This window comes from Macrotis lagotis, chromosome 1 (assembly GCF_037893015.1).
Source record: "Macrotis lagotis isolate mMagLag1 chromosome 1, bilby.v1.9.chrom.fasta, whole genome shotgun sequence".
Lineage (NCBI taxonomy): Eukaryota > Metazoa > Chordata > Mammalia > Peramelemorphia > Peramelidae > Macrotis > Macrotis lagotis.
This window is the reverse complement of record NC_133658.1, coordinates 161,191,003-161,218,953: the sequence shown is the minus strand read 5'-3', so window position 1 is coordinate 161,218,953 and position 27,951 is coordinate 161,191,003. Positions and strand designations below refer to the sequence as shown.

General features: G+C 35.3%; 2 protein-coding genes across 8 annotated transcripts in view; one reads left to right on the top strand and one right to left on the bottom strand.

Annotated features, from left to right (window-relative positions):
* Window positions 1-27,951, top strand: part of GINS1 (GINS complex subunit 1) — a 60,651-nt gene that overhangs the window by 15,279 nt on the left and 17,421 nt on the right. For 2 of the 3 annotated variants that reach the window (XM_074209306.1, XM_074209304.1), the window contains exon 6: window positions 1,385-1,459. In XM_074209306.1, the coding sequence (XP_074065407.1) occupies window positions 1,385-1,459 (75 nt within the window). Of the gene's footprint in view, window positions 1-1,384; window positions 1,460-8,553; window positions 26,296-27,951 lie in introns of those variants that run through there. The other variant, XM_074209303.1, reaches the window with a different exon arrangement.
* The window catches only part of NINL (ninein like), a 205,954-nt gene continuing 189,838 nt past the window's right edge, over window positions 11,836-27,951 (bottom strand). For 4 of the 5 annotated variants that reach the window (XM_074209293.1, XM_074209291.1, XM_074209290.1 and 1 more), the window contains exons 23-26: window positions 25,368-25,481; window positions 20,226-20,438; window positions 14,058-14,171; window positions 11,836-12,800 (exon numbers count right to left, since the gene is read on the bottom strand). In XM_074209293.1, coding sequence (XP_074065394.1) covers window positions 12,609-12,800; window positions 14,058-14,171; window positions 20,226-20,438; window positions 25,368-25,481 — 633 coding nt within the window. In that variant the 3' untranslated portion in view covers window positions 11,836-12,608. The remainder of the gene's footprint in view (window positions 12,801-14,057; window positions 14,172-20,225; window positions 20,439-25,367; window positions 25,482-27,951) is intronic. The other variant, XM_074209295.1, reaches the window with a different exon arrangement.

The window sequence follows — 27,951 nt, the reverse complement described above, 5'->3', positions numbered from 1 at the left end:
TTAGTTTTTTATTCAGATTGGTGGTGTTATTAGTTTAGGGAAAGAAGAAACTCTCCCCTACCAGTGAAGAGGAACAACTTTTCAGTAATTTAGTCTTCATAAAGTGGCTCAGGAGAGCTGAGATGTTAAGGGATTTGAATGCAAGTCTTCCTGCCTCTGGGAACAGCTCTCAATATGCACTGCTATAAATTATATAGAAAAAATATTGAAAGATCTCTGACCTGTCTTGAGGATTAGATTAAGTAACTTAAGGGGAGGGATCCCATAAAACTCTCAGTGGCTTAAAGACAACAGAAGGTTATTTCTAGTCACAGTGCTCTTTGGATTGTGTGTCATCTAAGAAATTAAATATTTTCTATTCCTTACATCTTGTTGAATCAGGAATGTTACCAGGACTTTCTTTGGTTTGGAGTCATCCCCTTGGTACATTCTTTTTTCTAGCCAAGAATTTAGCAAAGAGCTGCTAAGAGATTACCAGGGTGCCCTTCCAGATAATGTTAGGGAGCATACTTATTTTGAGAGTCACCATTAGGACTTTGGGCTAGTCGTAGTTTCTTCATCAGCAACTGAGGGATTATTCTGCCTCATGGTTACATTCCTTTCCAGCTATAAATCTATGAATTTTTGAAAACCCTTTGACCCATTTTATATATTCATAAACTACTTGCATCCCCAAATCATTGGATTGGGACCTTCTGGTAGAACGAGATTAAATCCCAGTGAGTTCTTGTTTCTGCCTCCCTGTTCTCTGCACCCTCACCACACCTTCTCTTCTGCTGCACTCCACCCTCTTCCTGCCTGCTAGCATCCTCTGCATGGTGTCTGGATGGCACAACTCACTGCAGTGACTCCCTTTCTTTTGTTGTTCTTGGCCCATTCCCTTCCCTGCCTGTTCTTTCTGGTCCCCGCTACAGCCAGTGCCTACCATTTCAGTTTAATCTACCAGCATTTTTATTGGATATAAATTAGAGAGGAGGTTGCTGTGTGATGGAGGTGGAGGGAGGGCATTGAAGTGGGTGGGGGGACAAAGAGGAATCCAATTCTCCCACCTTATTCGGTGGGTCGAGAACAGGAATGAAAGAAAATGCAACCAGTGCTGGAAGGAGAGGCCAAAGAGGCTGTGTCTTCAGGTCTCAATGGTAGCCAGAAGATGAGGAGTAGAAAAGAAAATATTTAAGATGAAAGCACATACTCCATAGAGCATAATGGAAGGGGTAGGTAGCTTTAGAGTGGGCCATTGGTGAATTAAGCTGAGGGGGATCAAAGTAAGGGAGCAGGGACAGTGAGTGATAGAGAGCAAAGTTTGTATAAAGTGTTACTAATAATTAACTAATGAGGAAAAAAATGTAATTTCAATAGAAAATTTGAGCTTCTTCCATTTCAGGTACGGTGTCTAAAAGACTATGGAGAATTTGAAGTTGATGATGGGACTTCAGTTTTATTGAAAAAAAACAGCCAGGTATTTCTTTTAACAACAAACTGTATTAAATCTTAGAAAATTACAGACTGAGAAAAGCAATCACAGCAGTGAGGAACCAAGCATGCCTTTTTTGATTACATTTAAGACCCATGTATTATAATTGATATAATCTTCTCATATTTTCTAGGAATTGGGGGAAATGTTGCAAATAGTGGAAAAAAGAATATTAATACATTGAGAATAATAATTTATTCTCAATGATAATACTTAAGCATCAAATAGGCAGATTGCTGTGATCATAGGTAATCAACAGAACCTTCTTCATAGGATAAATTATTATTGCTTGTTCCCTGGTGTTAACTTGAATCTTAACCTAGGAAGTGTCTTTAAAAAGTTTGGTAAGAGTTCTTGACTTGTCTTGGAACTGCTATAGAAGAGACATGCATTTCTAATTAATTATTTTTCTAATTCATAAGCATTTATTTTCTCTCCTTTCTACCTCTTCATCTCACTGAAAAGCAAAACAATATTCTTGTAAGAAATATACTTAGTCAAGCAAAATACATTATAGCTTTGTCTGAAAACATGCCTCTTCATTTTGAATGTTACCTCACAGAAACTTTAGTTTCTTAACACAGAGTCCAGGAATTTGTTTGTTTGTATCTATATACATACATACATACATATATGTAAATAAACATATACTGTAAAACACTATATTAATATATTGACTTGAATGACTTATATAATATATTTTGTAATTTATGTGTTTCAAAACATTCTGAGAATGATCTATGGACTTCACTGCAAAAAAAGGTCTATGACATTTTGGAGGTTAAGAACTACTGCTCTAAATCAATATCCTTAGAAAATTGATGGAAAAATTTTAAATATTTTCAAGGATGCTATAGCACCCATATCATAAAGATTATACACTCTTGACTAGGTTAGATTTATATTAAGAATTCAGAGTTGGGGCTGCTAGGTGGTACAGTGGATAGAGCACCAGCCCTGGAGTCAGGAATACCTGAGTTCAAATCCGGCCTCAAACACTTAATAATTATCTAGCTGTGTGTCCTTGGGCAAGCCACTTAACCCTATTTGCCTTGCAAAAACATTAAAAAAAAAAAGCCTCAGAGTTGCTTCAGTATTAGAAAAACCATAAACATAATAGCCCACATTAATAGTAAGCACAACAAAACTACAGTATTATATCAATAGATATACTTTTTTTTTTGTAAGGCAATGGGGTTAAGCAGCTTGCCCAAGGCCCCACAGCTAGGTAACTATTAAGTGTCTGAGGCTGGATTTGAACTCAATAGATATACTTTTTAACAAACAGGAAGGAGAGCTGCACAGCACAGCTGGTAAAGGAATTTCTACTTTTCAAGGACAGTTTTATAGGTTCAGGTATAAATTTTTACCACGAATTTCGGGGCGGGGAGAATATTGTAGATATTGATAATTAAGTATATTAGTTAAAGAACAAAAGGGAGGAAAAATATAAATTGTGAAAAAATTTGCACTGAATTTTTCATTATAACGAATCTAGATGGGCCTTAAAATCTTAAGACTTGGGGCAGCTAGGTGGCACAGTGGATAGAGCACTGGCCCTGGAGTCAGGAGTACCTGAGTTCAAATCCAGCCTCAGACACTTAATAATCACCTAGCTGTGTGGCCTTGAACAAGCCACTTAAGCCCATTTGCCTTGCAAAAACATAAAAAAAAAAGTCTTAAGACTTTTCTGTCCAATATAGAAGTTCACATTTAGTAGCAGGGAAGGCAATAAACACTTGGCACACCAAATGTTTTGCAACCATTATCTCCTTTAATAATGTTACATTATTTAAAAAACTGAATTTATTTTAATTTTAATATATTTCTTTGGTCACCATAATGGAGCTTATTTAAATGCTCAGGAAATACAAAAGATGCAAAATAGTTAGCATTACTCTCATTTTCTCCCCTCTTAGTACTTACCAGCCAATACTTATAAAGCCAGATGTTACAATTTAATATGTACAGCAAATGTGCTTCACGATCTTGTTCTTTATTTGATTTTCAACTATGCAGGGTAAATAAATAAGAGGCCACATTTATTAGATTTTAGTTTTGCTAAAACCATTAGTATTTTAAATAACCCCACTAACATAAAAATGGTCATTTTTGAAAGCCCAAGAACTTTGTCATGGGACTACAACCAAAGATTCATATTGAAAATAATCTAAAAAATTATTTTCAATCTTATCTTATAATAAACTATATACCAAATGTACAAAAAGAAGAGAATGATTGATGTTTTCATAGAGATCTTAATATCTTATATCTTATCTCAGAGTTAGTTCTGGATCCCAGGAATTAGGGAAAACTCAAACCATCTCAAAGCAAAATTGTAAAAGTTTAATTTCTGTTCCCAGACTGTCATTTAATATAACTTGCTTTGATTTAGTGAATAATATATTCAGCTAATGTCTAGAAGATACTGTGGGACTATTTACTGTGTCTCAGATCTCACTGAACAGTTTTAATAATTTGTTTTTTATTTAAAAGTTCACTTGATGTTTGGTGACATCTTGGATGTATATCTGAACTTATTTTTGGAAATGGTTAACTTCCAGGTCCATGTAGTAGATGGTCCATATAGATCTTTTCTGCTTAATATAGCATGAATATTTGTGATTGAACTTTAGGGTTACATAATTCAACTCTGATTCCTGTCCTTATTTTTATTTTCTTAATTATCTGTACACCATGATTATGATTCTGAGGTGTTTCCTTCCTTCTTTGCTCTGCTCCAAGTTCTTGTTTTTGGGGAGGGGAGAATTCTTTCCAACTTCCTTATGTTCTAGAGAACAGTCAGAATACCTGGGGATTGGTTAACTACTATCCAAGGTGTCTTTCTTTCCCTTAGGCAAAGACACCAGCTCTCCCTAGGGTGGATATAGGCCAGGAATTTATAGATCAGGAATAGATATAGATCAGGAATTTCAAGACCCTCCCACCTGTCCACCTGCTTGTTCTCCTCTACCCAGCACCCTTAGTTCTTAAACTTATTATGACATGGAGACCAGTAGTCTCCTTGCTGTGTTACATTACACCTAACCAAACATAATAATATTCAAGGTCTAGATAAGATGTAAAGAGAGAAGACAAGAGTCAGGGTCCTTTTGTTAAGGTTTGTCCCCTCTTCCCCAACAAAAACATTACTGCATAGTTTTATCATACATACAGTAAAAGTGCTGTCTTCAATTTTATATGCAATCTAGCAAATTTTTTAGTTTGCAATGAAAGACTGCTTCATTGAATTCCTCACTAAAAACAAAAATTTAATTCTACATGGAAACATCTCTATTTGGAATTCATTTTGTTGAGTGAAAATAGTGAATAAAATTTAAAATAAATTTTGCTGTTGATTTTTGAAACTTTAGATTTTTGATAATCAGTAAGTTATATAAAGACCAGGAATTGTTTTTCTTTCCTTTTTTTTTCTCAATGTATTTAAAATTTTTTTTTCTTTCTTTATTTAAGGTAATGGGATTAAGTAACTTGCCCAAGGTCACACAGCTAGGCAAGCATTAAGTATTTGAGGTTAGATTTGAACTCAGGTAGTCCTGACTCCAGAGCCAGTGCTCTCTCCACTGCACCACCTAGCAGCTCCTCCTTTCTTTTTTTAATAGGAAAATGAATAGCCCTGAAGACAATGAAAGAAATGTAAATTTAAAAAGCAAATTTAAAGTTTTCCTCTTTAATAGGATAATATTCAATGTTAATAAGGATGTGGGAGAAACAGATATGCTTATAGTTGATGGCACTATAAACTATTTTTGTTACTACTTTCTCAAAATATATAATAAAAAGCTAGAAATTGTTCCTATCTTTTGATACTTTAAGAAATAAATGCCCAGGGGCGGAGCCAAGATGGCCACAAGAGAGGAACGTCTCTTAGGCACTCTCTCATAAAACTTATAAACTAAGGACTCTAACTAAATTTTCAAGAGACAGAACCCACAGAGGGACCCAGTGAGGCAGTTCTACTCAAGGTAACCTGGAAAAGAGCAGAAAGGCCCTGCTCCCCCGGGGGTTGGATGGGCAGCCCTCTGGAGGGGTGGCCTGCCAGAGCGAAAGAAATTAAGCCTCCTGGAGGCAGCCCCAGGGCACAGGGAGCCACAGCTCACAGCAGGAACCTCTGCCAGAGCCTGCACTTGAAGCCCAGCCCTCAGGGCACACAGTGAGCCACCTGGTCTTGCCACAGCCCAGATCCAGGAAACAGAAGCAGGTAAAGCCAGTAAGCAGGAGCCCCCCCAGGGCATGAATCCATTGAACCTAGGGAGCAGAGTGAAGAGAGAGACTGCAGAGCTCTGTCCTCTGTCCCTGGAACAGGGCTCTGGGGTTCTGACCACATTCAAATCCTGATCATGGTCTAGGCCCCCCCACCTCAGCCCCATGGCAGAGGGGGGCGCGTATGGTCATTCACAGACCAAAAGGGAGGATAGAGCCTCACACACTAAGATCCTTGTGGGAGTATCCCAAAAGCTCAGGAAGCACCCCAAATACAGGCTTAGGCTAGGAAAATGAGCAAGCAGAGAAACAAGAGGAATACCATTGAGAAATATTTTACATGTGAGCCCAAGAAGGATGAAAACACTCAGTCTGAAGATGAGGAAGCACAAGTTCCTGCATCTAAAGACTCCAAGAAAAACAGAAATTGGGCTCAGGCTATGACAGAGCTCAAAAAAGACTTTGAAAATCAAATGAAGGAGATAGAAGAAAAACTGGGAAAAGAAATGAGAGAGATGCAGGAAAAATATGAAAATGAAGTCAGCAGCTTAGTCAAGGAAGTCCACGCTGAAGAAAGTAGCATATTAAAAACCAGCCTAGGTCAAATGGATAAAACAGTTCAAAAAGTTATTGAGAAGAATGCTTTAAAAAGCAGAATTGGCCAGATGGAAAAAGAGATAAGAAAGCTCTCTGAGGAAATCCTTCAGACAAAGAATAGAACTCAGAGAGATTGATTAATTTATGAGAAATCAGGACTCAATACTTCAAAACCAAAAGAATGAAAAATTAAAATAAAATCTGAAACATCTCATTGAAAAAACAACTGATATGGAAAACAGATTTAGGAAAGATAATTTAAACTCCTAGGAATATAGCCAAGTTCCAGAACTCCCAAGTCAAAGAAAAAATATTACAAGCAGCCAGAAGGACACAATTCAAATATCATGGAGCTGCAGTCAGGATCACACAGGACCTTGCAGCAGCTACATTAAAAGCTCGTAGGGCTTGGAACATAACATTCCAGAAGTCAAAAGAGCTCAGAATGCAACCGAGAATCAACTACCCAGCAAGGCTGAATGTCCTCTTCCAGGGAATAAGAAGGACTTTCAATGAACCAAGGGAATTTCAAATGTTCCTGTTGGAATGGCCAGAGCTGAACAGAAGGTTTGATCTTCAAAGACAAGACTCAGGTGAAGCATAGAGATTGGAGGATAAGGGGAAAATATGAGGGACTTAATGATGATAAACTGCATATATTCCTGTATAGAAAAATGACATTGATAATACTCATATGAAACTTCTCATAACAGATGAATTAATAGATGAAGCACAGGAGAAAGCTGAATTTGAAGATAAAATATGGTGTAAAAATGGAGTCAATAGAAAAAAAGGAAAATGTAATGGGAGAAAGAAAAGGGGGAAATAGGCCAAGATATTTCATATAATTAGATTTTTCTTTATTACAATGAGCCATTGCAATGATATGGAAGGGGGAAGACAAGGGGGAATGAGGGAATTTTCACTCTCATCAGAGGTGGTTAGTAGAGGAAACAGCATATATACTCAATGGGGTATAGGCATCTGGAGTAAGAAGGGCGGGGACAGGGGATGGGGTGGGGATGTGAATGAAGGAAGAGAGGATGGACCATGGGGGGAGAGTGATCAGATATAACCCATTTTCTTTTTTACTTCTTGCATGGGGCTGGGATTGGAAGGCCTGTACAGGACCATAGGGCCAGGTGGATGCTGGGCGTAAGGGGGGGGTATGGGGGCTTGGGGCCTCTTGGCCTCTTGGCCCCAGAGTCCGGGGATCTGTCTGCTGGGCCACTCAGCTACCCTACAGCAGAGTCAGAGTTAAAGGAGAGAGAAAATATAGTACATGGTAGTGGAGAAATAAGAAAGGAGGGAGTTGCGATCAGCAATGACAACAATGGAAAAATATGGAAGGAACTTTTGCTATGGACTTACCATAAAGAATGCTATCCACCCGTGACAGAGTTGGTGTTGGAACACAGACTGAACCGAATTTTTTATTATTATTTTTTGGGGGGGTGCAGGGGGCTGGGTGGCCTGCCTAGGGCCGCATAGCAGGGTGATGGTTAGATATCTGAGGCTGGATTTGGACCTGGGTGCTACTGGCTCAAGGACAAGTGCTCTGTCCATCACCCAGCCACCCCTACTATTATTATTATTTATTTTAGGTCTTTTTTTTTTGGTTTATGCAGGGCAGTGGGGTTGGGGTGGCTTGCATATCACACAGCTGGGTGATTGTTGGGTGTACGGGGCCGGATATGGACTTGGGTGCTCCTGGCTCCAGGGCTGGTTCTCCGTCTACTGCGCCACCTGGCCATACCTACAATTATTACTATTATTTTTATTTTAATTTTTTTCTCTCCCTTAACCTTATCGCTCAAGTGAGTCTATGTTTTTTGAGGGGAGGAAGTATTTTATTTACTCTTAAACAAGAATATTAATGTATAAAAAATTGTACAAAATGATAATAATGAAATATTAAAGAAATAAATGCCCCCAGGAAATAACTTTTAAAAAATGGTAAATTTGTGCAATATATTCATAGCAAGTCCCATTTGTTTCTAGTGGAAAAGACTAAAAATAATACATCCTATAATAGGAAAATGAAAGAAACACTGATTTGTTATTTTATTATTATTACTAAAGATGACACATTTGGACTGTGCATGAAATTTTTTTTAAGCTTTGCATAGGAGGATGAAAGCATAACCCAGTTGGTACGCTGGTTATATATATATATGAATGCTTGTGCCTATGCTAAATATCAGAACTCATTTTTGTTTCTTATTTATTTCTAATATGTTTCTCCTTTTCTTCCTCAGCATTTTTTGCCTAGATGGAAATGTGAACAATTAATCAGACAAGGAGTCCTAGAACATGTTCTATCTTAACAACATCCTGAAAACTTTGAAAAAACTTTGTTTTTAGTGTAGTGTTGAACCCACTAAAATATCTCTCTGCCCTTCTCCCATTCTGTGTTCCTAAAAACTAGTTGGATATTTTTTTTATGTAATTTACTCGTGTTTTTTTGATTCCTGATGCTAAGAAAAATGTTGGAGTTTGTTTTTCTAAAGAATAAATAACTTTTGGGGAATGAGTTGATCTTTATTGCTTAATAGAGATAAGGTAAAACTTAATTGGATTTATAATCGAATTAAAAAGGAGTTTAAGTTGACAGTCTAGTCTAAAGTCCTCATATCTCATTGTCAGAAAAGAAGTTGCAAAAGTATTCCAATGTAAACAAACTAGTATTTAAATGCCCTAGTAAAGCAGTGTTGGAACTCTTCAGGGACAAGATTAGCATGTTTCTGTAAAAAGATATGAAATGTTTTTTTTTCCTCTTAATTACATTCACTTAACTTACAAATAAAATACAAATTTACAAGTGACTATTTTTAAGAGAATGTCCATATTCATGCTAGTCTGACTATCACATCATGGATAATCCCCTGTCACAAAGATGCTAAACATTAAGATGTTTCCATTCTAAGAAAAGAAACCAAAGCCGAAAACAGCAGAAACTTGTGTCTCTTCTTCAGACATATGACAGATGGCTAGATAACAGAGCTATATAGATTCCATATAATACTGAGAGTTACAGTGCTTTCTGTCTCAACAATTTTCTCTGTGGTTCGTCCTTGCCCATTGCACAAATTGCATTCCTTATGACTTCACTTTAACCAGTCAGTCCCATGTCAATCAGTCTCTAGACATACTGTCACAGAAACCCCTATAAACCCCTTTCTCCCTTTGTGTAATAATTACACATGCATCTAGTTTATATTTAAGGTCAATCCTTTCAAGACCTTATGGGCTAAAGTCATACATGTTGTTCTGATGTTTAATTTTAATTCAGCTGCTTTTTTTTTATTACACTCACATATATATGACACCTTTGTATTTTCCATTGCCTGTAATTTTTCCTATGGCGTTCATGATCATGTCTTAATCTAGTTTCTATATCATCAATAATGTGTAGGACTTCTGAAATTTTAACTGGTTCAGTTCTGCATTTGGCCCTTCTCTCCCTTTTCATTTATACAGCACCTCCCATACTGCCTTGCCCATTTGTAATGCTAATGAGGAGTGGGAGTGGGAAGAGCCGAGAGGGTTTCAGTAACTTTTGCAAAGAATTCTTTGGGCTTGAATGTGCAAATTTTACTTTCAAATTTTTTTTTTTTAAGAAAAGGTGGTGTAGTGGATAAAGCACCAGCCTTGGAGTCAAGAGTACTGAGGTTCAAATCCGGTCTCAGACACTTAATAATTACCTAGCTGTGTGGCCTTGGGCAAGCCACTTAACCCCATTTGCCTTGCAAAAATCTAAAAAAAAGGTCTTTCTCCTTTTAGTATGGCATGGAGAATAATGAACTGATGCATTTGTAAAAACCTAAACTTTAGACCTTGCTAAAAAAAAACACTAGCTCTGGTTCATCTTGCTTTATATTTGGAGTGCCCCTCAATTTTATGGATCAGAATTATCAATGTCACATTGACTGACATAATTTTAAGAACACTGCACTTGGAACTAGGAGAAATCAGAGTTCAAATTCTTTCTCTGATAATAGTAATGTCTACCTTCTCAGTCTGTCCAAAAAACATACTTTTTGAAAGGGAATATAGAGAGAAGATTAACTATATAGGCAGCTTGTTATAGAGCTAGAGTTCACCTGGGTTTTCTGAACTTGATTTTTTAAATATTTTGAAAAGAATTGCAATGTAATTGGTTTCCTTTGTCATCCTATGTATTTTATGTATTTGTAAACATTTAAAACATTTTTATACTATCAAATGGGTTCTTTACAAAAAATAAAAAAGCTTTAGGAATTCCTGCTCTAAAGTTAAAGAGTACTAAGTTTGGAGTCAGACCTGAGGTCACAGGCTACTCTGCTACTGTGTGCTTGAATTTCCTCATTTTTAAATAACAGGGCCCTGAATTAGGATAATCTCTAAAGGTCCAGAACTTCTAGCTCTTAATGGTTTTATTATCCTAAGTCTATAAAATGCCCACTTCCTAAACTGGTTGTTGTCATTTGACATTTAGGTTCACAAATATATACTTCCTACATGGGCTAGACACTAAGGCATTACATTTGGCAACAAGGCTTTTGGAGAGGCTGAGGGAAAAATAGGTATACAAGTGTACTATGGTATTAATCTGAAAATATATCCAAAAATATCTAAAATGTGCATATCCTTTGATACCATTGTACCTATATATAAGCCTATATACCAAAAACAATCAGAGGAAGAGAAAAAATATAGATATTCATAGTTCTTTTTGTGGTTGCACCTGTAGGCAGTCTCAGATTCCCTACATATAAGAAAAGTCCCCAGTAATCAGAAAGAGACTACAGGAGATGGGAATATGTTCTATTGACTGACAGGTTTTTCAAATTGGAATCTTAAGAAGGCACCGTCATATTGGGAAATGGTTAAACAGATGTGGCACATGAATGAAATAGAATATTATACCATAAGAAATAACAAAATGGACCTTTCCATAGGAAGCTGGGAAGACTTCTTTCATCTGATGCAAAATGAAGTGAGCAGAATTAGAACAGTCTATACAGTGATAGCAACATATATTGAAAAACAATGTTGAAAGCTTTAGAACACTGATCAACACTATGATAAGTCACAAGTCCAAAAGAATGAAAACACTAATCACTTTCTTCCAGAGAGGTAATGGACTTAACATTCAAAGATATTCATTTTATAATATGACTAATGTGAGATTTGTTTTATTGGACTATGTATGTGAGGGATTTATTTTTTAAGTTGGAAAAAAATCAACACTATAGAAAAGAAATTTAGGGAATTGGTAAATTGAACAAATAACTTGGTCCCTGTAACCTCCCATCCCACTTTCTTAGGTCTTCCTGCTCCTGAAATATTCTAAAATCTAGCTTCAGCTAATTTACTAGCACTGGGAACTTGGGAAGGTCACTTAATCTGTTTATCTCAGTTTTCTCAACTATAAAAGGGGGATAATAATACTTCCCAGGGTTTTTTTAATGAGGATAAAATAAGATAATATTTGTAAAGTGCTTAGCCTGACACATAATAGGCACTATATAAATACTTATTTTGAAAAAAATCCACAAACTTTCATTGACATTTTTAATATTAAAACTTTTCTCATTGCAAATGTACCAAAGCAGATATAATAATTTCATTTACATCTATACAATTAGATAAACTAAATATCAATGGTTTATATACACACTGATATAAAAACTATACATTTTTTTTACATATGATACAACTTCCAGTGTAAAGACAAAATTTAAGGAAAGAAGATCGCATTTACAATAAATAGCAGCATGACCTGAGCGCCCATAGATCTGTGTGCAATCTAGGTATTGCCTTTATTGTAGGGTAGTTTACTAAAAGAAAGAGAATTCACAATTAAAAATCTGCTTGTCAGATAGGAAAATGAGTGCCCTTTACATAGTTTTTACTTGGGTATAAAACTTCAAATTACCTGAGTAAGAAGAAAATAACTACAGCATAATCATTCTTTTTAAAGACCTGCAAGACAATGATTCTGCTCATCTGGGTCACCAAGACCAAAGAAGACTTTTCTTGAAATATGTTTTCTTACTTTTCCCTTCCCTTGCGTCTCTCCTTAAAGAAACCGCTTCTTTCACCCAAGAGGCAGTTAGGCTTTGTTGAGAAGCAGATGGAGGGGGGGTTCCCCTGGGAAGTTACTTAAGGCCAGCTGAAGCCCTCTATTTTCAATGATCACATGACAGTCAATCTATCCCAATGTCCTAGTACTCATCTGCAGGAAGGAGACAATGGTTGTTCATAACTAGCAAGATTCTTAGAAATGTTGACATTCTATAGCTTCTCAAAATGAATTTTTAAATAGTTTTTACACAGAAAGAGATGCTGGAGTGATTTTGTTTATTAATTTATTGAGAGCTATAATCTTCTCCTCCAAAACAAAATTCTTTTTCTCAGCACCTTTTTGCTTCTGTTCAGTAATCTGGAGAGCTTTCATTAGATGAGCATTTTCCACATACAGGTCTTTTAGCAGCAAATCAGATTTGGCATTCTTTGCAAACTAGGGAAAAACAAACAATATATATTATTTGATCCGATGTTCCATCTGTGACCCAACAATTTAAGCACATTTAGCAAATGTTTGATAAATGAATGTGCCTAGGGACCCACCTTATCATTCTGTTCACTTAATAACATACTTTCCCTATGATCCAGAAGTATAAAAAATCCTGACTTATGGATACTTTTTTCTTCATGTATAGTAAAATTGGTGACCCTCAAAATATACAATGTGGAAAATCAGGAAAAAATGTGATTTTTAATAAAGATAATGTTTTGTCCTTCATTCTTGAAGAAGACCAAGGTATCAGGAGAAGTAATTACATAATAAGCATGTGAATTGGATTTGAGTGAGGGGGTGCTAAGGGGAAACTGTTCTTTTATAATTTGCATTCTAATAACCATTCTCAAAAAGATTCTTCATATTTTCTTATATGGCACTAATGTGGAAATATGTTTAACATAGTTATATATGTACAACCTATATCAGATTACTCACTGTCAGGGAGAGTGGGGGGGGAGGGAGGAAAATAGAAAATTCAAAGTTTTACAAAAAATGAATATTGAAATTTGCATATAGTTGGAATAACAAATAAGTAAAAGAAAAAGCATGGTATAAGGGACAGTGTTTTAAGACTCATAATAAGGAATCTCTAAGTCCTAATCTGATACTTATTGTGATGGGGGACCATTGACAAGCCATTTTGTATTCCTCCAGCAGTTCTCTAAGTCACAGAAACAGATAGATTAGGGTTAAGATCTGCAATGGTGGACAGACTTCCTACACAGTTTCCCTTGCTGATAAAATCACAGACCCTTTGCATATTTATATATATATATATATATTTTTTTTTATCACCAACTAACAAGTGTTTAGCCATAGAGCTACAACACTCATAGAGTTAGAGGGGACTTCTTAAAATATCCCTGTCATTTTCTAAATGAGAATTCTGTGGCCTTAAGTAATGAAACTTGCTCATACTTTGGATCCAAGTCTTCTTGATTTCCCATTCATTGTCCGTTATGGAGTGTCTTATATACACATCCTGGGTGAGGAAATGAACCCAGTTTAAACTACAAAACCAGTCCCTAGCTACCAAGAAGTCATCTCTGATATAGTTCCAGACTCAGCACTACCCTCTGCATTGTAAGCTAAGTAATCTTTTCTCCAAAATAGACAAGTATATATCTTATCATTTGAAATAAATATTCAGAAAAAAAGGCAGACACAGAAATAGTTAAAACTAGCATCACTTACTTGCTCTTTCAACTGTTCCACTTTTTCTTGTAACAGTGTTTCCATGTTTTTCAAATTCATTTCCACCTCCTCCACCCTCTCTTCCATGTTTTTAAGTCGTTCTTCATGCTGTTCCTGTCAGAAAAGTTTGCAAATCACCAATTTTTTATAGCGGAATGTCATTGCTTATATACTTCAAAGAACAAAGCAAATCTTGAGTACCTTGAGATACTGTGCCATACAACGGTTTATTCAAAGATTTATTTTTAGCCTAGTGAAAAGACAAATCAGTGAGTGTTGTGTCCCACAATGACTGTGGCAGAATGATTGCAATTTCCAAATATTTTATAGAGGTATTATGTAGAAAAGACTTGTCTTTTTTGGTCCCAAAGGGCAGTCATATGATAGAAGCTGCTGTTAAGACAGTTTTCATCTAAAGGAAAGGAAAGCACCTTAAATGGAACATACTTCTTTCACAGGGAGTGGAAGGCCCCTCACTGGAGCTCCCATCTAGAATGTTGTAGAAGATATTCCTATTCAGGTACTTGTTGGACTAGAACCTTGGAGATAATGTGATTTGTCCTGAACATTCCATCTCAGCTCCATTCATCCCTTTGGGGACTCTCCTCAACTCTAGAATTTGCTTATAACTTTCTAAAGGAAGTTGAAGTAATCCTGCTCAGGGGCATCTCTTCCTAATATACAGGTATCCTAATAAACATTTTGGTTGCCCTTTTTTCTATTTGAGTTTGCCTCTGGAAAAGATTTCTGAATTAATCCTGGAAAAGGTTGACTGCTGTAAGACACTGTAAACCCATGTTCAATACTCTATTGACCAGCTTTCTGTCATCTTCTTGGTTTCAGATAATCACCTCTATTGGCATTAAGTCTGTCATACTTTTTTTTTATTCTATGAAAGAGAACACTATTTCTTGCTTTGGGTAGGCTACAGTTTTTTTTTTTTTTTAAACTAACATGGTTATGTTTGACAACTTTCTGCTGTTCATATCACTTGGGGGGGGAGTCCAAATCTATGGTTTAATCAATGAAGGGAAACTGTGAAAACTCCTCTTACTAATCGATTCATCCACTATTTTGCAGTTTTTATAGTTTTAAACAGTTAACAGGGACATTGAGACATTTGAATAATATAGCCATAGTCCCACAGTCAAGCACTCTTGAGGCAACACTTGAACTCAGATCTTTTTGACTATATCAACTATTATGGTATCTCTCAAGAATAATCTAAAAATATTCAATGAAATCAAGCCAAACACAATCTATTTGAGATGGTAGACTTCTAACTATAATGCATAATGTTGCTTCTTCTGAATACCATAAAGAAAACAATTAAATCTCAGTCACTGTCCTTATACCACTCCAGATTTTACTGAACAGATTTTTTAAGTCATGATTCCATAAGAATCCTTTGCTTTTAAGCTGCTTTTAATTAGGATACCATACATGACATATGCTTTTATGTTACTCTTATTTTTTTAAGAAATAGCACAAAGCTATTGATAGAATTTGATTCTATAATCATTTAGAAAATCTAAAAATTTTTTTCTTGAAAACTGACACTGGAGTACAGAATCCCTGACAGTGGATAAAGCATTAGATTTGGAGTAAGGAAGACCTGAATTTAAATCCCAGATCAGACATTTCATAGATAAGTGATTTTAGACAAGCCCCATACCTACTCTTTGCTTCATTTTTCTCCTCAGTAAAACAGGGAACTCTTAAGGTACTCTCCCAACTATAAATGAGTCTATGACTAAATTGTAAAGTCACTTCTCAAACCACACCATATCATGTTTCAAAAATATTACTTCAATACGTAAAGGAACTGTGGTTTCACCAATGTGGTTACAGTTTGCAGTTCCTCCTTGTCTTGGTAGATCATTTTCACTCATGTTTGTGGCCAAAAAAAAATTATCCCTGGAGCTGACCTAATGATGGTAAGTGTGTCTGCCCTTAGGAAGGTTCTTAGATGGTAGATATACAGTTCAATTCTGTATCTATACTTGAAGACTTTAAAAGGAAGCACAGAATAATGGCTAATGGGCTAGATTTGATATTAGACTGGGATTGATTCCTGCCTTTGATACCGTCACCTTTTTCAACCAATTTAATTCTTCTTACTGATGTAAGATCAACAATTCAGTCACAATTTTATAGTTTCAAAAAGTTACCTGGGACATTGAGATGTTTGAATGATGGAACCATAGTCTCATGGTCAAGGACTCTGAGGCAAGGTTTGAACCCAGATATTTTGATTCTGTCAACAATTCTGACCATCTCTCAAGATTAATACAAAATGAAGATAGTAATATCTGCATTGTTTATTTGAAGCTTGTAATGATCAAGTTAAATAATCTAAATGAATTACTCTATATACTTTGAAGTGATAAACTAGCAGTTATTATCAGCTGTAGCATTACTCTAAATTATCAATTTGATGCCTCAGTATAAAGATGTGAAACATGAACAGCATTTGGCCCACAACACTCCTGAGTTATTGCTAAATAAGATTAAATTATAATTAGGGAATATTTAACAAAATAAGTAAAAATATGATGATATATGGTCAATGTGCAGTCTATAGGAAGCCTAAAAGACATTTTTGAGGCTCTGTTTTGAGTTTGACACCAGTGCTTTGGGGGAAGGCATTCAAAACAAGTATTTTTTTTTAATGAATTTTCAATACCACTCTTTCACTCAAAAACCTTCAATAGCTCTCCACTGCCTACTGAATAAAAACCCACACATGGCATCCATGACCCTTCATAATGTGGTACAAACCTCCATTTCCAATACATGGAAATCTCATACTTTCCACGCTCTTATCTTCTTCATGGTTTATAATTCTACTCTACTCTGGGACCTTTCCAATCTCTGGGCCTTTGCTCAAAGTATTCATTTTGCCTGTAATGCTCTCTCACCATCTGTATCCATTCCAACCCATTCTTCAAGATGAAGCTCAAATGTTCATCTTCCACAAGACCTCTTCACAGGGACACAGGGACCACAAGGGCCTTTCATCTTTTGAAGTTTTTGTACATCTTCCCATATTACACAGCATTATAATTATAAAGGCAGCGGCATGGAATAGGGAATAGAATGCTGTGTGTTGGGTATAGAAGATCTGGCTTCAATTACTATCTTTGACACTAGTTATAGGAACCAAGGTAAGTCACTCACCTCCTCTGTGACTTAGGTAACTCCCAAGGACTTATCTTTTAAGCATAAATATTTATGATCAACCAACTATGATAAAGAAATTCTAGTGCTGGGAAATCCCATTACTGATGATATCATAGATCCTAATATATTTATATCCACTTTTTATCTCCAAAATTATAAGCTACTTACAGACAGAGGTCATGTCTTATTCATTTTCTCTTAGAGAAATGATCATAGTGTGTGAACATATTGTCTCTTAACAGTGTTTGCAGAATGAATGAAAAATGTTGAATGTGTGAACAACACCATTATTTGCCTCCCAAATAAATGTACAAAATTAAACAGTTCATTTCTTTAATATCCTAGAATAACATGTTAGCCAAATCTATGAGTTGTTTGCCAAAAACTATTTTTCATGTTCTTTATGACTTCCAAATTGTCCAAATTTCTGTCCTTTGTTATTCTTATTAAAGACAAATTTTAAAGAGGAGTTCAATATCTCACACATTTCATAGTTATCTATAATTTAATTTCTGTCTCATTTATTAGCAAACATTTTCTCCTATTAATATTGGTCTCAGAAGTTTGTTTGTTTGTTTTTTTGTTTTAGTTTTTGCAAGGCAATGGGGTTAAGTGGCTTGCCCGAGGCCACACAGCTAGGTAATTATTAAATGTCTGAGGCTGAATTTGAACTCAGGTACTCCTGACTCCAAGGCCAGTGTTCGATCCACTGCACCACCTAGCAGCCCCCGGTCTCAGAAGTTTTAAGGAGGAAAATAAATTTACTTTTCATTGCTCAGAATAAATATTTTATTCTGTTTTTTTTTTCCTTTGCATCCTGCTCTTTTCTTTGCAAGACTCTATTCACTATAAGAGATAAGTTCATTTGGTTTTATTGTCCATTTCCAATCTATACAATCCCCTTTTTACCAGACATGTTCAGTAGATGTGGCTGGTGCCTGATGAGTTCATCTACATCATTTTCTCTATTTATAGGTCAGCTCATATACCTGTTTAAGTGCCACTGAGATTACATTGCCTTCCTTGCCTACCTTTTTGAATATGAAACTCAATTTTTGTAGTTAAGAAATTCTTTTTTTTAACAATTAAACCACATCTAAAACATTGCAGCTTCAGATCATTCTTGTTATTTTCAAAATACAAATGCAAAAATTGTAGAAACTTCTTTTCCCTTTGTTTTTTTACCCTGAGCCAAAGTAAAAGGCAAAAAGACGATTAATTTCTATACCACTGACACCCATAGTACTACCTCAACAATCTACCCCATTTGCAATCAAACTCTATAGGACAAAAAACATAGAATATTTGAACATTTATTGATATCTTCAGCAAATGGATGGGGGAAAAAATGACTTAGCCTGGAGTTTCTCTCAGGCCCTAAATGAGCAGATGTGAAATCTTTAATGCAACTCAAGATATAGTGAGTTGTAGCTGTATTTTCACTAGGCCACCCCAAAAACAACCCCAGAAAAATCCAACATTTTTAGGGAAATATTCAAAAATTAATCCAATTATGGACTGGAATTCTAAATAATATTAAAAGTCCATCTTTCAAATTAAGACAATTAAAAGAATTTCTTTTAATCACACCATTTCCATAAATGTCTTCTTTCCCTCTCTCTCTACATACACATCTTCAAGAAGTTTAATTAATTCTGCTTTATGGCACCACCAATACCTTTGTCTGAACTTGTGGCTATTTCCTTACCTGAAAAGATTCTTGTTAAGTTTTTTATCTTTTTCATTGAAACAATCATGTCTTCCCTCCCCCCCCCTTATGCCTTTTTCCTCTTTCATCTCAATTTTCTAACTCCTACTTTATTTCTACTTTCCTGTTGGAATAAAATCTCAGTCTGCTATTATATCTGCTTGGGTGTAATCTTTTTTATAGTAGTTGGTCTCTTGAAAAACTTTCCCATTTCTGGAAATTCTTGGGATACCAACATTTATATTAAAAATAGTAACCAGGGGACAGCTAGGTGGCGTAGTGGATAAAGCACCAGCCCTGGAGTCAGGAGTACTTGGGTTCAAATCTGGTCTCAGACACTTAATAATTATCTAGCCGTGTAGCCTTGGGCAAGCCACTTAACCCCGTTTGCCTTGCAAAAAAAAAAAATCTAAAAAAAAAATAGTAACCAGGGAGTGGCTAGGTGGCACAGTGGATAGAGCACCGGCCCTGGAGTCAGGAGTACCTAAGTTCAAATCAAGCTTCAGACACTTAATAATTACCTAGCCGTGTGGCCTTGGGCAAACCACTTATCCTCATTGCCTTGCAAAAAACTAGAAGGTAACCAGGATGTGGTGCTCGAAAACTATAATTTATATAGTTTTCGAACACCACCTCCCTCTGATATTCATCCTGATCTGGGACAGATTTTTAACACCCCACCACATTGGTTTTGAATATGAGAATCTAGAGGTAAAGAATAACTTGACAAAAATACTTTGTAAGGCAAGGATCCCTAAAGGTTTTCTTTTGTTTATTTTTTTAAAAGAGGGGGAAGCATTACATATATGTTGTGTTTTTCATAAAAACTCATGGGAATTCATATGAAAATTAATTATAATTTTCTCATTCCCCTCACTGGTTGAACATAACTTAATTTTGAAAAAAAAAACATGAATTTTAATGGACTTGCTGCAAAGATGTAATCAGTTACCTCCTAAACTTGCCAGTTCTTTGAATGGCCATTAGAGCAAAAAAGTCTACACTGATTAATTTTTAGTAATGAGGCCTTAGAACAAATATAGGTAAGCTTGGCTAGATTAATATCTATTTCATTTAGTTTAGAGATTCACCAAAAAAAAGTCATTTTTAGAGAAATTCTAATTTGGGTATTGTTTTTCTGAATAATTGAACAATAAATCAAAATATATCTTCACCTATTAGCAAAATTACTCTCATATGGACATCTTGAAAACTTGTCTGAGAAATAAGCCCCAAGTTCCTGAATAAACTACTTCACATCAGCATTCCCTGCTTACCTTCTGGATTTCCAGTTGTCTATTCGCCTGTTCTGTGTGGAATTTAAAATCCTTCCGGAGATGCTGAACCATCTGTTGTTCTTCTGCCAATGCGTTCTGTAACTCAGTCACATAATCCCGAGACACCAACTGGTACATCTGCTCCTTTACTTGAAGCATCTCTTCTGCATGTTGGGACTGCGCCAGCTTCAACCTTGCCTTGGCTTCTAGTAACTGTATCTCAGTAGGAAAAACATAATTGTTATAGAAAAGTTTCTGAAAATCGCAGTAGCAAAGGAGCCCAATGGTAGGCCAGGGAAAGTATAGGATGACAGACAGAAACACCAAAATATAGGAAACATCTAACCACAAGAGAGTTATAAGATATGCTCAGAATTTTTTTTGTCTTAGAATAATAATAATTCACTTATCTAATACTTTAAAATATACAAATGTTCCACCATCTACCAACAGTCCTCTAATTAAATAATTTTCAAAAACTGATATTCATCCTCAATAAGCACATATTGACCTATCTACAGAATAAAAGATTATGTTCATTGCTTATACTCAGGTTTGGCAGGATTCTAACTTGTGGTACAGTGAATAGAGCACTGGACCTAGGCTCAAGAAGATCTGAATTCAAATACAGCCCCAGATACTAAATAATTACTTTGTAACTTTGGGCAGGTCACCTAAACATTTTGCTTCAGTTTCTTAATCAATACAGTGGAATAAAACTATAAATGTTATTTATGTTTGCATGAATGTTATTTGGTCATTTTTCAATTGTGTCTTTATGATCCCTACTGGGGTTTTCTTGGCAGAAATAATAAGTGTCCAAGATCACAATTGAACTTAGGGAGATTAGTCTTCCTAACTCAAGGCCTAGGACTATTCATTGTGCCTATTTGTACAAATATAGATATATAAATTATATATGAAATATAGAAATAAACAAAATATATTTAAATATTTATATGAATATAAATAATAGCATCTACCTTCCAGGGTTATTGTGAGGATAAAATAATTTGTAAAGTACTTAGCTAGTGTTTAACACAGAGTAGGCACTATATTAACATTAAGTTATTATAACACCAAGTGTGGTGGACATCTATCAGACTAATTAACCAGAACCCTTGACTAGCTGCTATGTCCCAAACATGGCAGATAACATGAAGTTAATTATAATTCACAACATGACCATGAAAAGAAATAAAATTTCTGTCCTTTTTACACAAACTGAGAGGAACCAAAATGAAAGAATGAACTCTTATGTGGAAACCCCTTCTGGAGGTCACTGAAGCAACTCAGTTTTTATCCTGAAGGCCACAGCAATTAATTAGCATTGATAAAGTACCTCCAGGATTATGGTAAGCACTAACTTCCATTCTTTACAATTAGGAATTTCCCCTACACTGTGCAGAGACTGGTAGGTTCTCCTCAGAACGAAGGCAAGCCTTGACTTCGACAACTGATAAATTATTAATGACAAATATGGATATATGACACCAAAAAAGTTTCAAGTCTTTTTCTTTCTTTCTTTTTCTTTTTTCTTTTTATTTTTAGGTTTTTGCAAGGCAATGGGGTTAAGTGGCTTGCCCAGGGCCACACAGCTAGGTAATTATTAAGTGTCTGAGACTGGATTTGAGCCCAGGTACTCCTGACTCCAAGGCTGGTGCTTTATCCACTATCCCACCTAGCCGCCCCTCAAGTCTTTTTCAAAAGAAACAGTAACTGGAATGGAGACAGGAGAGGGAAGGGAGGGTGGTAGAAAAATGGAGAACTCAAAAACTTGCAAAAGGATGAATGCTGAAAACTATCTTTGCATGTAACTGGAAAAATGAAAAGAAAAAAAAAAGAAATAGCAGCTGTATGATAGTTTCAAGGACTCAGCTGCTTTCCAGTCCCAGATCTCCTTCAAGTCTTTTGCTTATATTTTAATATCTTTCTTCTAACTGGTACCTTGGAGACTGAGTTACAATGGTGACAATCATGACTGTAGAAGATATATAAAAAAGAATGTCTCCCACCTCTTGGTGAGGAGGGGAGAGGCTAAAGATGCAGAATAAGACAGATATTTACAAATACAACCCTTTATAATTGATTGCTTATACTTTTGTTCAAAGTGAGGCATTTATTTTTTCTGGGTAGGTGGAAGTGGGAGGAAAATGATACAGATAAAATGAAAAAAGGGAAGAAAGGAAAGCAAAGTATGTCAATGAAATATTTTTAAAAATACATGATAGAAGCAGAAAAAAGGGCAATGCTGGTACTGCCATACTGAGTTTAACTTAAAAGTAACAACCTATATATAGTGGCATATAGCATTCAGTAGTCTTCTTTGTGTATGGAAATATTCATGTTTGTTGGTGACTTTCCAGTTCATCATAAAAAACTCATATAAAAGAATAATTGTCACCTCTGATAGTTTTGATCTTCCCTGTTTTTCCTCTAGTCATGATTACAAAGAATTCTAATCTAGGTCTCCTTTCATTAACAAGAGTCAGCCAGTCACATTTATACTAAACATCACTTCTGAAAAATATCCCTGACAGGTGGATATAGTAGCCTCTCATTAGCAAAGTTACTATTCTAAAAAATACTTTTTCAATTGTTCTCTTAACCTGTGTCCTTATTTTCTACTTGAGAAAAGTGGTTTGCTAAGCCAATTCTCAAGAATCCTCCTTGACTACCACATGATAGAGGAAATAAATTCCTAGTATAGTTTGACCATCTCATACATCCATGTAAGTGAAATCCTTGTTTCATTTGCTGGAGCATCACCATTTGTTTACTTGCTTATACTTTGGGTTAGAAAGCATGATTCTCCTTTAGAGCACTATATGTGTTTTTGTTTGTGTGTGTGTTTGTGTGTGTGTGTGTGTGTGTGTGTGTGTGTATAATTTATATACTTAGGGCAGAGCCATTTCACTTGTGTCTATATATCACCAATATTCAGCACAAACATAGTAATCACTTAATATTATGACAATGGTTAATTTTGTTCAACATGACCACAACATGACAAATGCCAGTAATTCCAGCAAAAAAGCACCTAAAACATTTTGCTAAACACGGGCCACATCCTTCTGGGAGGGACCAAGCACCAGCAATTTTCAACAGTCCTGGATTTTCTTTAGGTCATTTTATCTCTGATAGTGACTCTAATTTTTTCTTCATTTTCACCCTCTGTCCTTTGGGTATTCTTTCATTTTGGCTTATGCAAGTGTAAATAACATCAAAATATAACAATACCATAAAAATTACAAAAATAACTCTGCTCCTACAGAACAATTTAAAGGGGCAACTAGGAGGCACAGTGAATGGAGTGTTGGGCCTAAAGGCAGGAAGATTTATCTTCTTGACATCATACCTGGACTCAGACACTTACTAGCTGTGTGACTGGAGAAGTCACTTAACCCTATTTGTCTCAATTTCTTTATTTGTAAAATGCATTGAAGAAAGAAATGGCAAACTATTCCACTGTTTTTCCCAAGAATACCCTAAATGGAGTCTCAAATCACAAGAGAATCTCACACATGTGCACACACACACACACACACACAAAATCAGCTTATATTGTTTCAAAACTTAGGTAAGAATTAAGGGGGGGGGGGTTCCTTATTATTAGATTCAATGGAATGAATCCTTGAAATACATTATGAAAATCTCCTCTGAGAAACTAAAAATTGCCTTATCGGTCTGAGATTCCTCCTCTTAAACTGGAGATATTTAAAGATTAAAGACTGGATGGCTTCTTGTTCTGGTTGGTATAGAGGGTATTCTTTAACAGAATAGGGTCAAGATAGATGGTCTTGGAAGATTCATCTAATTCTGGGATTTTAAGATTCTATGATTATATTTCAAGGTTCTGTTCACTCCTAGGAGTGCCAAAATAATCATGCAGAGAATAGCTCAACATTACAGAATTCAGAAATTCAAAGAGAAAAAGTTTCAGAAATCATCTAGCACAATCTAAAGCAGAAATTATTTACAATATCTTTTATACATGGTCATTCAGTCTTAGTTGGCCCCCAGTAAAGAACTCACTATTTCTTTAAGCAACCTATTCCATTTTTATAAATTGTAATCATTATATATTAACAGCTGCAGCTCTGCAGATATATCACCTTTCCTACTAATATTCCCTCCTTCCCTATAAATGTAAAGATTTAATTAACCCCAGAGGATTGTTTAGCCCTGGGCACCCATCTTGCATGCAGGTTTTGGGTTGGCTGGTCTGCTCTGATGATCTATTTTGAAAGGCTCCTTAAGCATACCAACTCTACTGTTTATCTCAGCCCTGGGAACATGAGAGTAAGCTCAAGGCTAGACTCAGAGGTAAAACATCATTGGATATGTTTAAAACTCAGGGGAAACCTCTAGACATAACAGAAACATTATTTACATAATTCTGTTGGGCTGGTGATACTCAAATTTACAATAGTGTGAAGACTTTAGAGCCATTGGAGCTCTTGGTTCTGACTAGACTTCAATATTAGATTTGACATGCCCAAAACAAGAAAGATTGATTCTTTTTTTATTTTTAAGCTACAGCCAAACTATCATCTCCCATATACATATTTAATTATTATACCATTCTTTTCTCTAATTTCAGAATGTTATCTAAAAGTGTGGCATGATAGAAATTGAGAAGACTTGGGGTTAAAGAACTATACCCCACAAATGACATCAGCTGAAACAACCTATACCATTTTTGGGAACTGTAATTGTTATACATTAATGGTGACAGTTCTGCAGAAAGATCATCTTTTTTAACCTCTATTAACTCTTATAAACATAATAATAATAATAATGATAATAATACCTATAATATTTGTCTTCCAAGGTTATTATCCCTGAAATAATTTATGTAAAATGCCCTGCAAGCTTTAAAGTTCTATACTTCAGTTATTATTATTATCACTAATTAGCACACATAATTCCAGTGACCCTCTACAGTTTCTTCACAAAAATCCTGTGTACAATACCACCTTATAATTTAAACTTTCCATATGAAGACTCACCTAAAGGTGAGGTGACTCACCAAAAGTCACACTAAAATTACTTGCAGGGTTAGTTTCAAAACTCAGCCCTGCCAGTCATGGCATATGTAAATTAGGAAAGAAATCTGTAAGGGTTTTAGCTGGCATGTACCTGATCCTGGTTTTCTTTAAGCTTCTCTCTCAATTGTGATCCTGAAAGTCTCAGAGACTGGTATTCTTGATTCACCTGTTCAAGTTCCTGCTCCAGTTCTTGTATTAGACCATCCTATGTTTTAAATTAAATTAACAAGTTAACATAAGCAGCATAGCAATTTTATTTATTTATTTGAGAAATGGACAAGTGGATGTTGTCAATATACTAGTCATTAAATTTTCTCTTTGCTAGTCCTAAGGGTTTTTCCCCCCTTGAACTCAGAAGTTTTTTTTTTAAAGTTCCTTTCATTGATTCATTCAATATGCAGTTATTAACTATAATTGACAGCTACTGAAATATGTACTGGGAATACAGATATAATCCAAAGAAATAGGTCAAAATATTTTTCATAATTACTGAATATTAGATTCCAGAAATTTTAAACAATGAGTATAAATTATAAGGTAAATTATGTAACTAGAGCTATGGATAAAGGAAGAATTTAAAACCAAAGAAAATAGAGCATTACAAAAAGTAAAAAGAGGTAATTACAAAGTATTTTTACAAACAAAGCCAATGCAATGAACTGATGCTGAGCAAGATTAGCAGAACCAGAAGAACATCATATACTCTAACAGCAACATGGGAGTGATGATCAACCTTAATGGACTTGCTTATTTCATCAGTGCAACAATCAGGGACAATTTTAGGGTATCTGTGATGGAGAATGCCATCTATATCCAAAGAAAGAATTGTGGAGTTAAACAAAGCCCAAAAACCTATTACTTTAATTTTTTTTAAAAAGGCATCTTATTATGTAATTTTGCTCTCTTATATTTTTTTTTCCTTAAGGACATGATTTCTCTCTCAACACATTCAATTTTGATCAATGTATAGCATGGAAACAATGTAATGACTATCAGACTGCCTTCTGTGTGAGGTAGAGGGAGGGAAGTGGGATGGGGGGAATTGTAAAATTCAAAAAAAAAACAATAAAAAAACAAAGCCAATGCAATCAAAATAATAAAGAAAGCAGAAAACTGGAGGGAGGTGGGAAATTTTGCAAGTATCTATTATAAAGATCTCATTTCTCAACTATAGAGAAGTGTGTCAAATTTGTAAAAATACAAGTCATTCTCCAATTGATAAATTCCCAAAGGACATTAACAAGCAATTTTCAAAGAAATCAAAGCTATCTATAGTCACATAAAAAAATGCTTCAAGTCACTACTGTTTAGAGAAATGCAAATTAAAACAACTCTGAAGTACCACCTCATACTGTTCATATTGGCTAATATCCTCAAAAAGTAAAATGATAAATGTTGAAGAGGAGGTAGTTAAGCTGGAACACTTTGTTGATGGGGATTAAACTGATCCTACCTATGCAAAAGGGCTATAAAACTCTGCATATCCTTTGATTTGGCAGTATTACTCCTATGCCTTTATCCCAAAAACATCCAAAAAAGGAAAAAAGGATCTATTTGTACAAAAATATTTATAGCATCTCTTTGGTGGTGGCTATACATTGGAAATTGAAGGGATGTCCACCAACTGGGAAATGACTGAACAAGCTATAGTATATAATTGTAATGAAATATCATTGTCCTATAAGAAATGATAAGTGGGATGATTTCAGAAAAATCTGGCAGTACTTACATGAACTGATGCAAAGTGAAGTAAACAGAACCAGGAGAATGTTGTATACAGTAACAGCAATAATGCTTGAATATGAGAATGGCTAAGCTATTCTTAGCAATATAATGATCTAAGACAATCCCAAAGACATAATAATGAAGTATAGTATTCACCTCCAGAGAATTACTATTGTGAAAATATAGGCTGTTTTCCCTGTCTTTCATTCTTTTTCTTTCATTCTAGTCTTCATGTACCAAATATGGAAATGTTTTACATGATTGCACATGTATAATCTATTAATGTCAAAGGGAGGGAAAAAGAAAGGAAGGAAACAATAGAATTTGGACACAAAACTTGTTTGTTTTTTGCAAGACAATGGGATTAAGTGATTTGTCCAAGGTCACACAGCTAGATAATTATTAAGTATCTGAGGCTAGACTTGCACTCAAATCTTCCTAACTCCAGGACCAGTGCTCTATCTACTAGGCCAACTAGCTGCCCAACTCAAAACTTTAAAAAAAATGTTTAGAAACTATTTTAATGTGTAAATAAGAGGAAAATAAAAAATATATTTTTAAAATTACTGATTTTCAGGGAAAATATAACTAGTTCAAAGTCTCCTTATTTCGATGTTGGGGTATAAGGATGATAGGCACTAGTATTATTCTAGGTTTTCTGTGCTATGAAGAAATACATTGTATTCTGTGATATAATGTGAAAAGTGCTGAACTCAAAAGCAGGAAAGGCATAGGTTCAAATTTTTCATTTGATATTTATTATCTATATGACTCTAGAAAAGTCACTTAATCTTACTAAAACTCAGTTTGTTTCTATGTGCAGCTAATGATTTTTTGATCACCTGCCTCAGAGGGTTTCTATAAGGATCAAATGAGGCAATTGTATGTAAAGTGTTATACAATTTTTCAAATTCTACAGAAATGTCAGTTGTCATTACTATATAAGCATA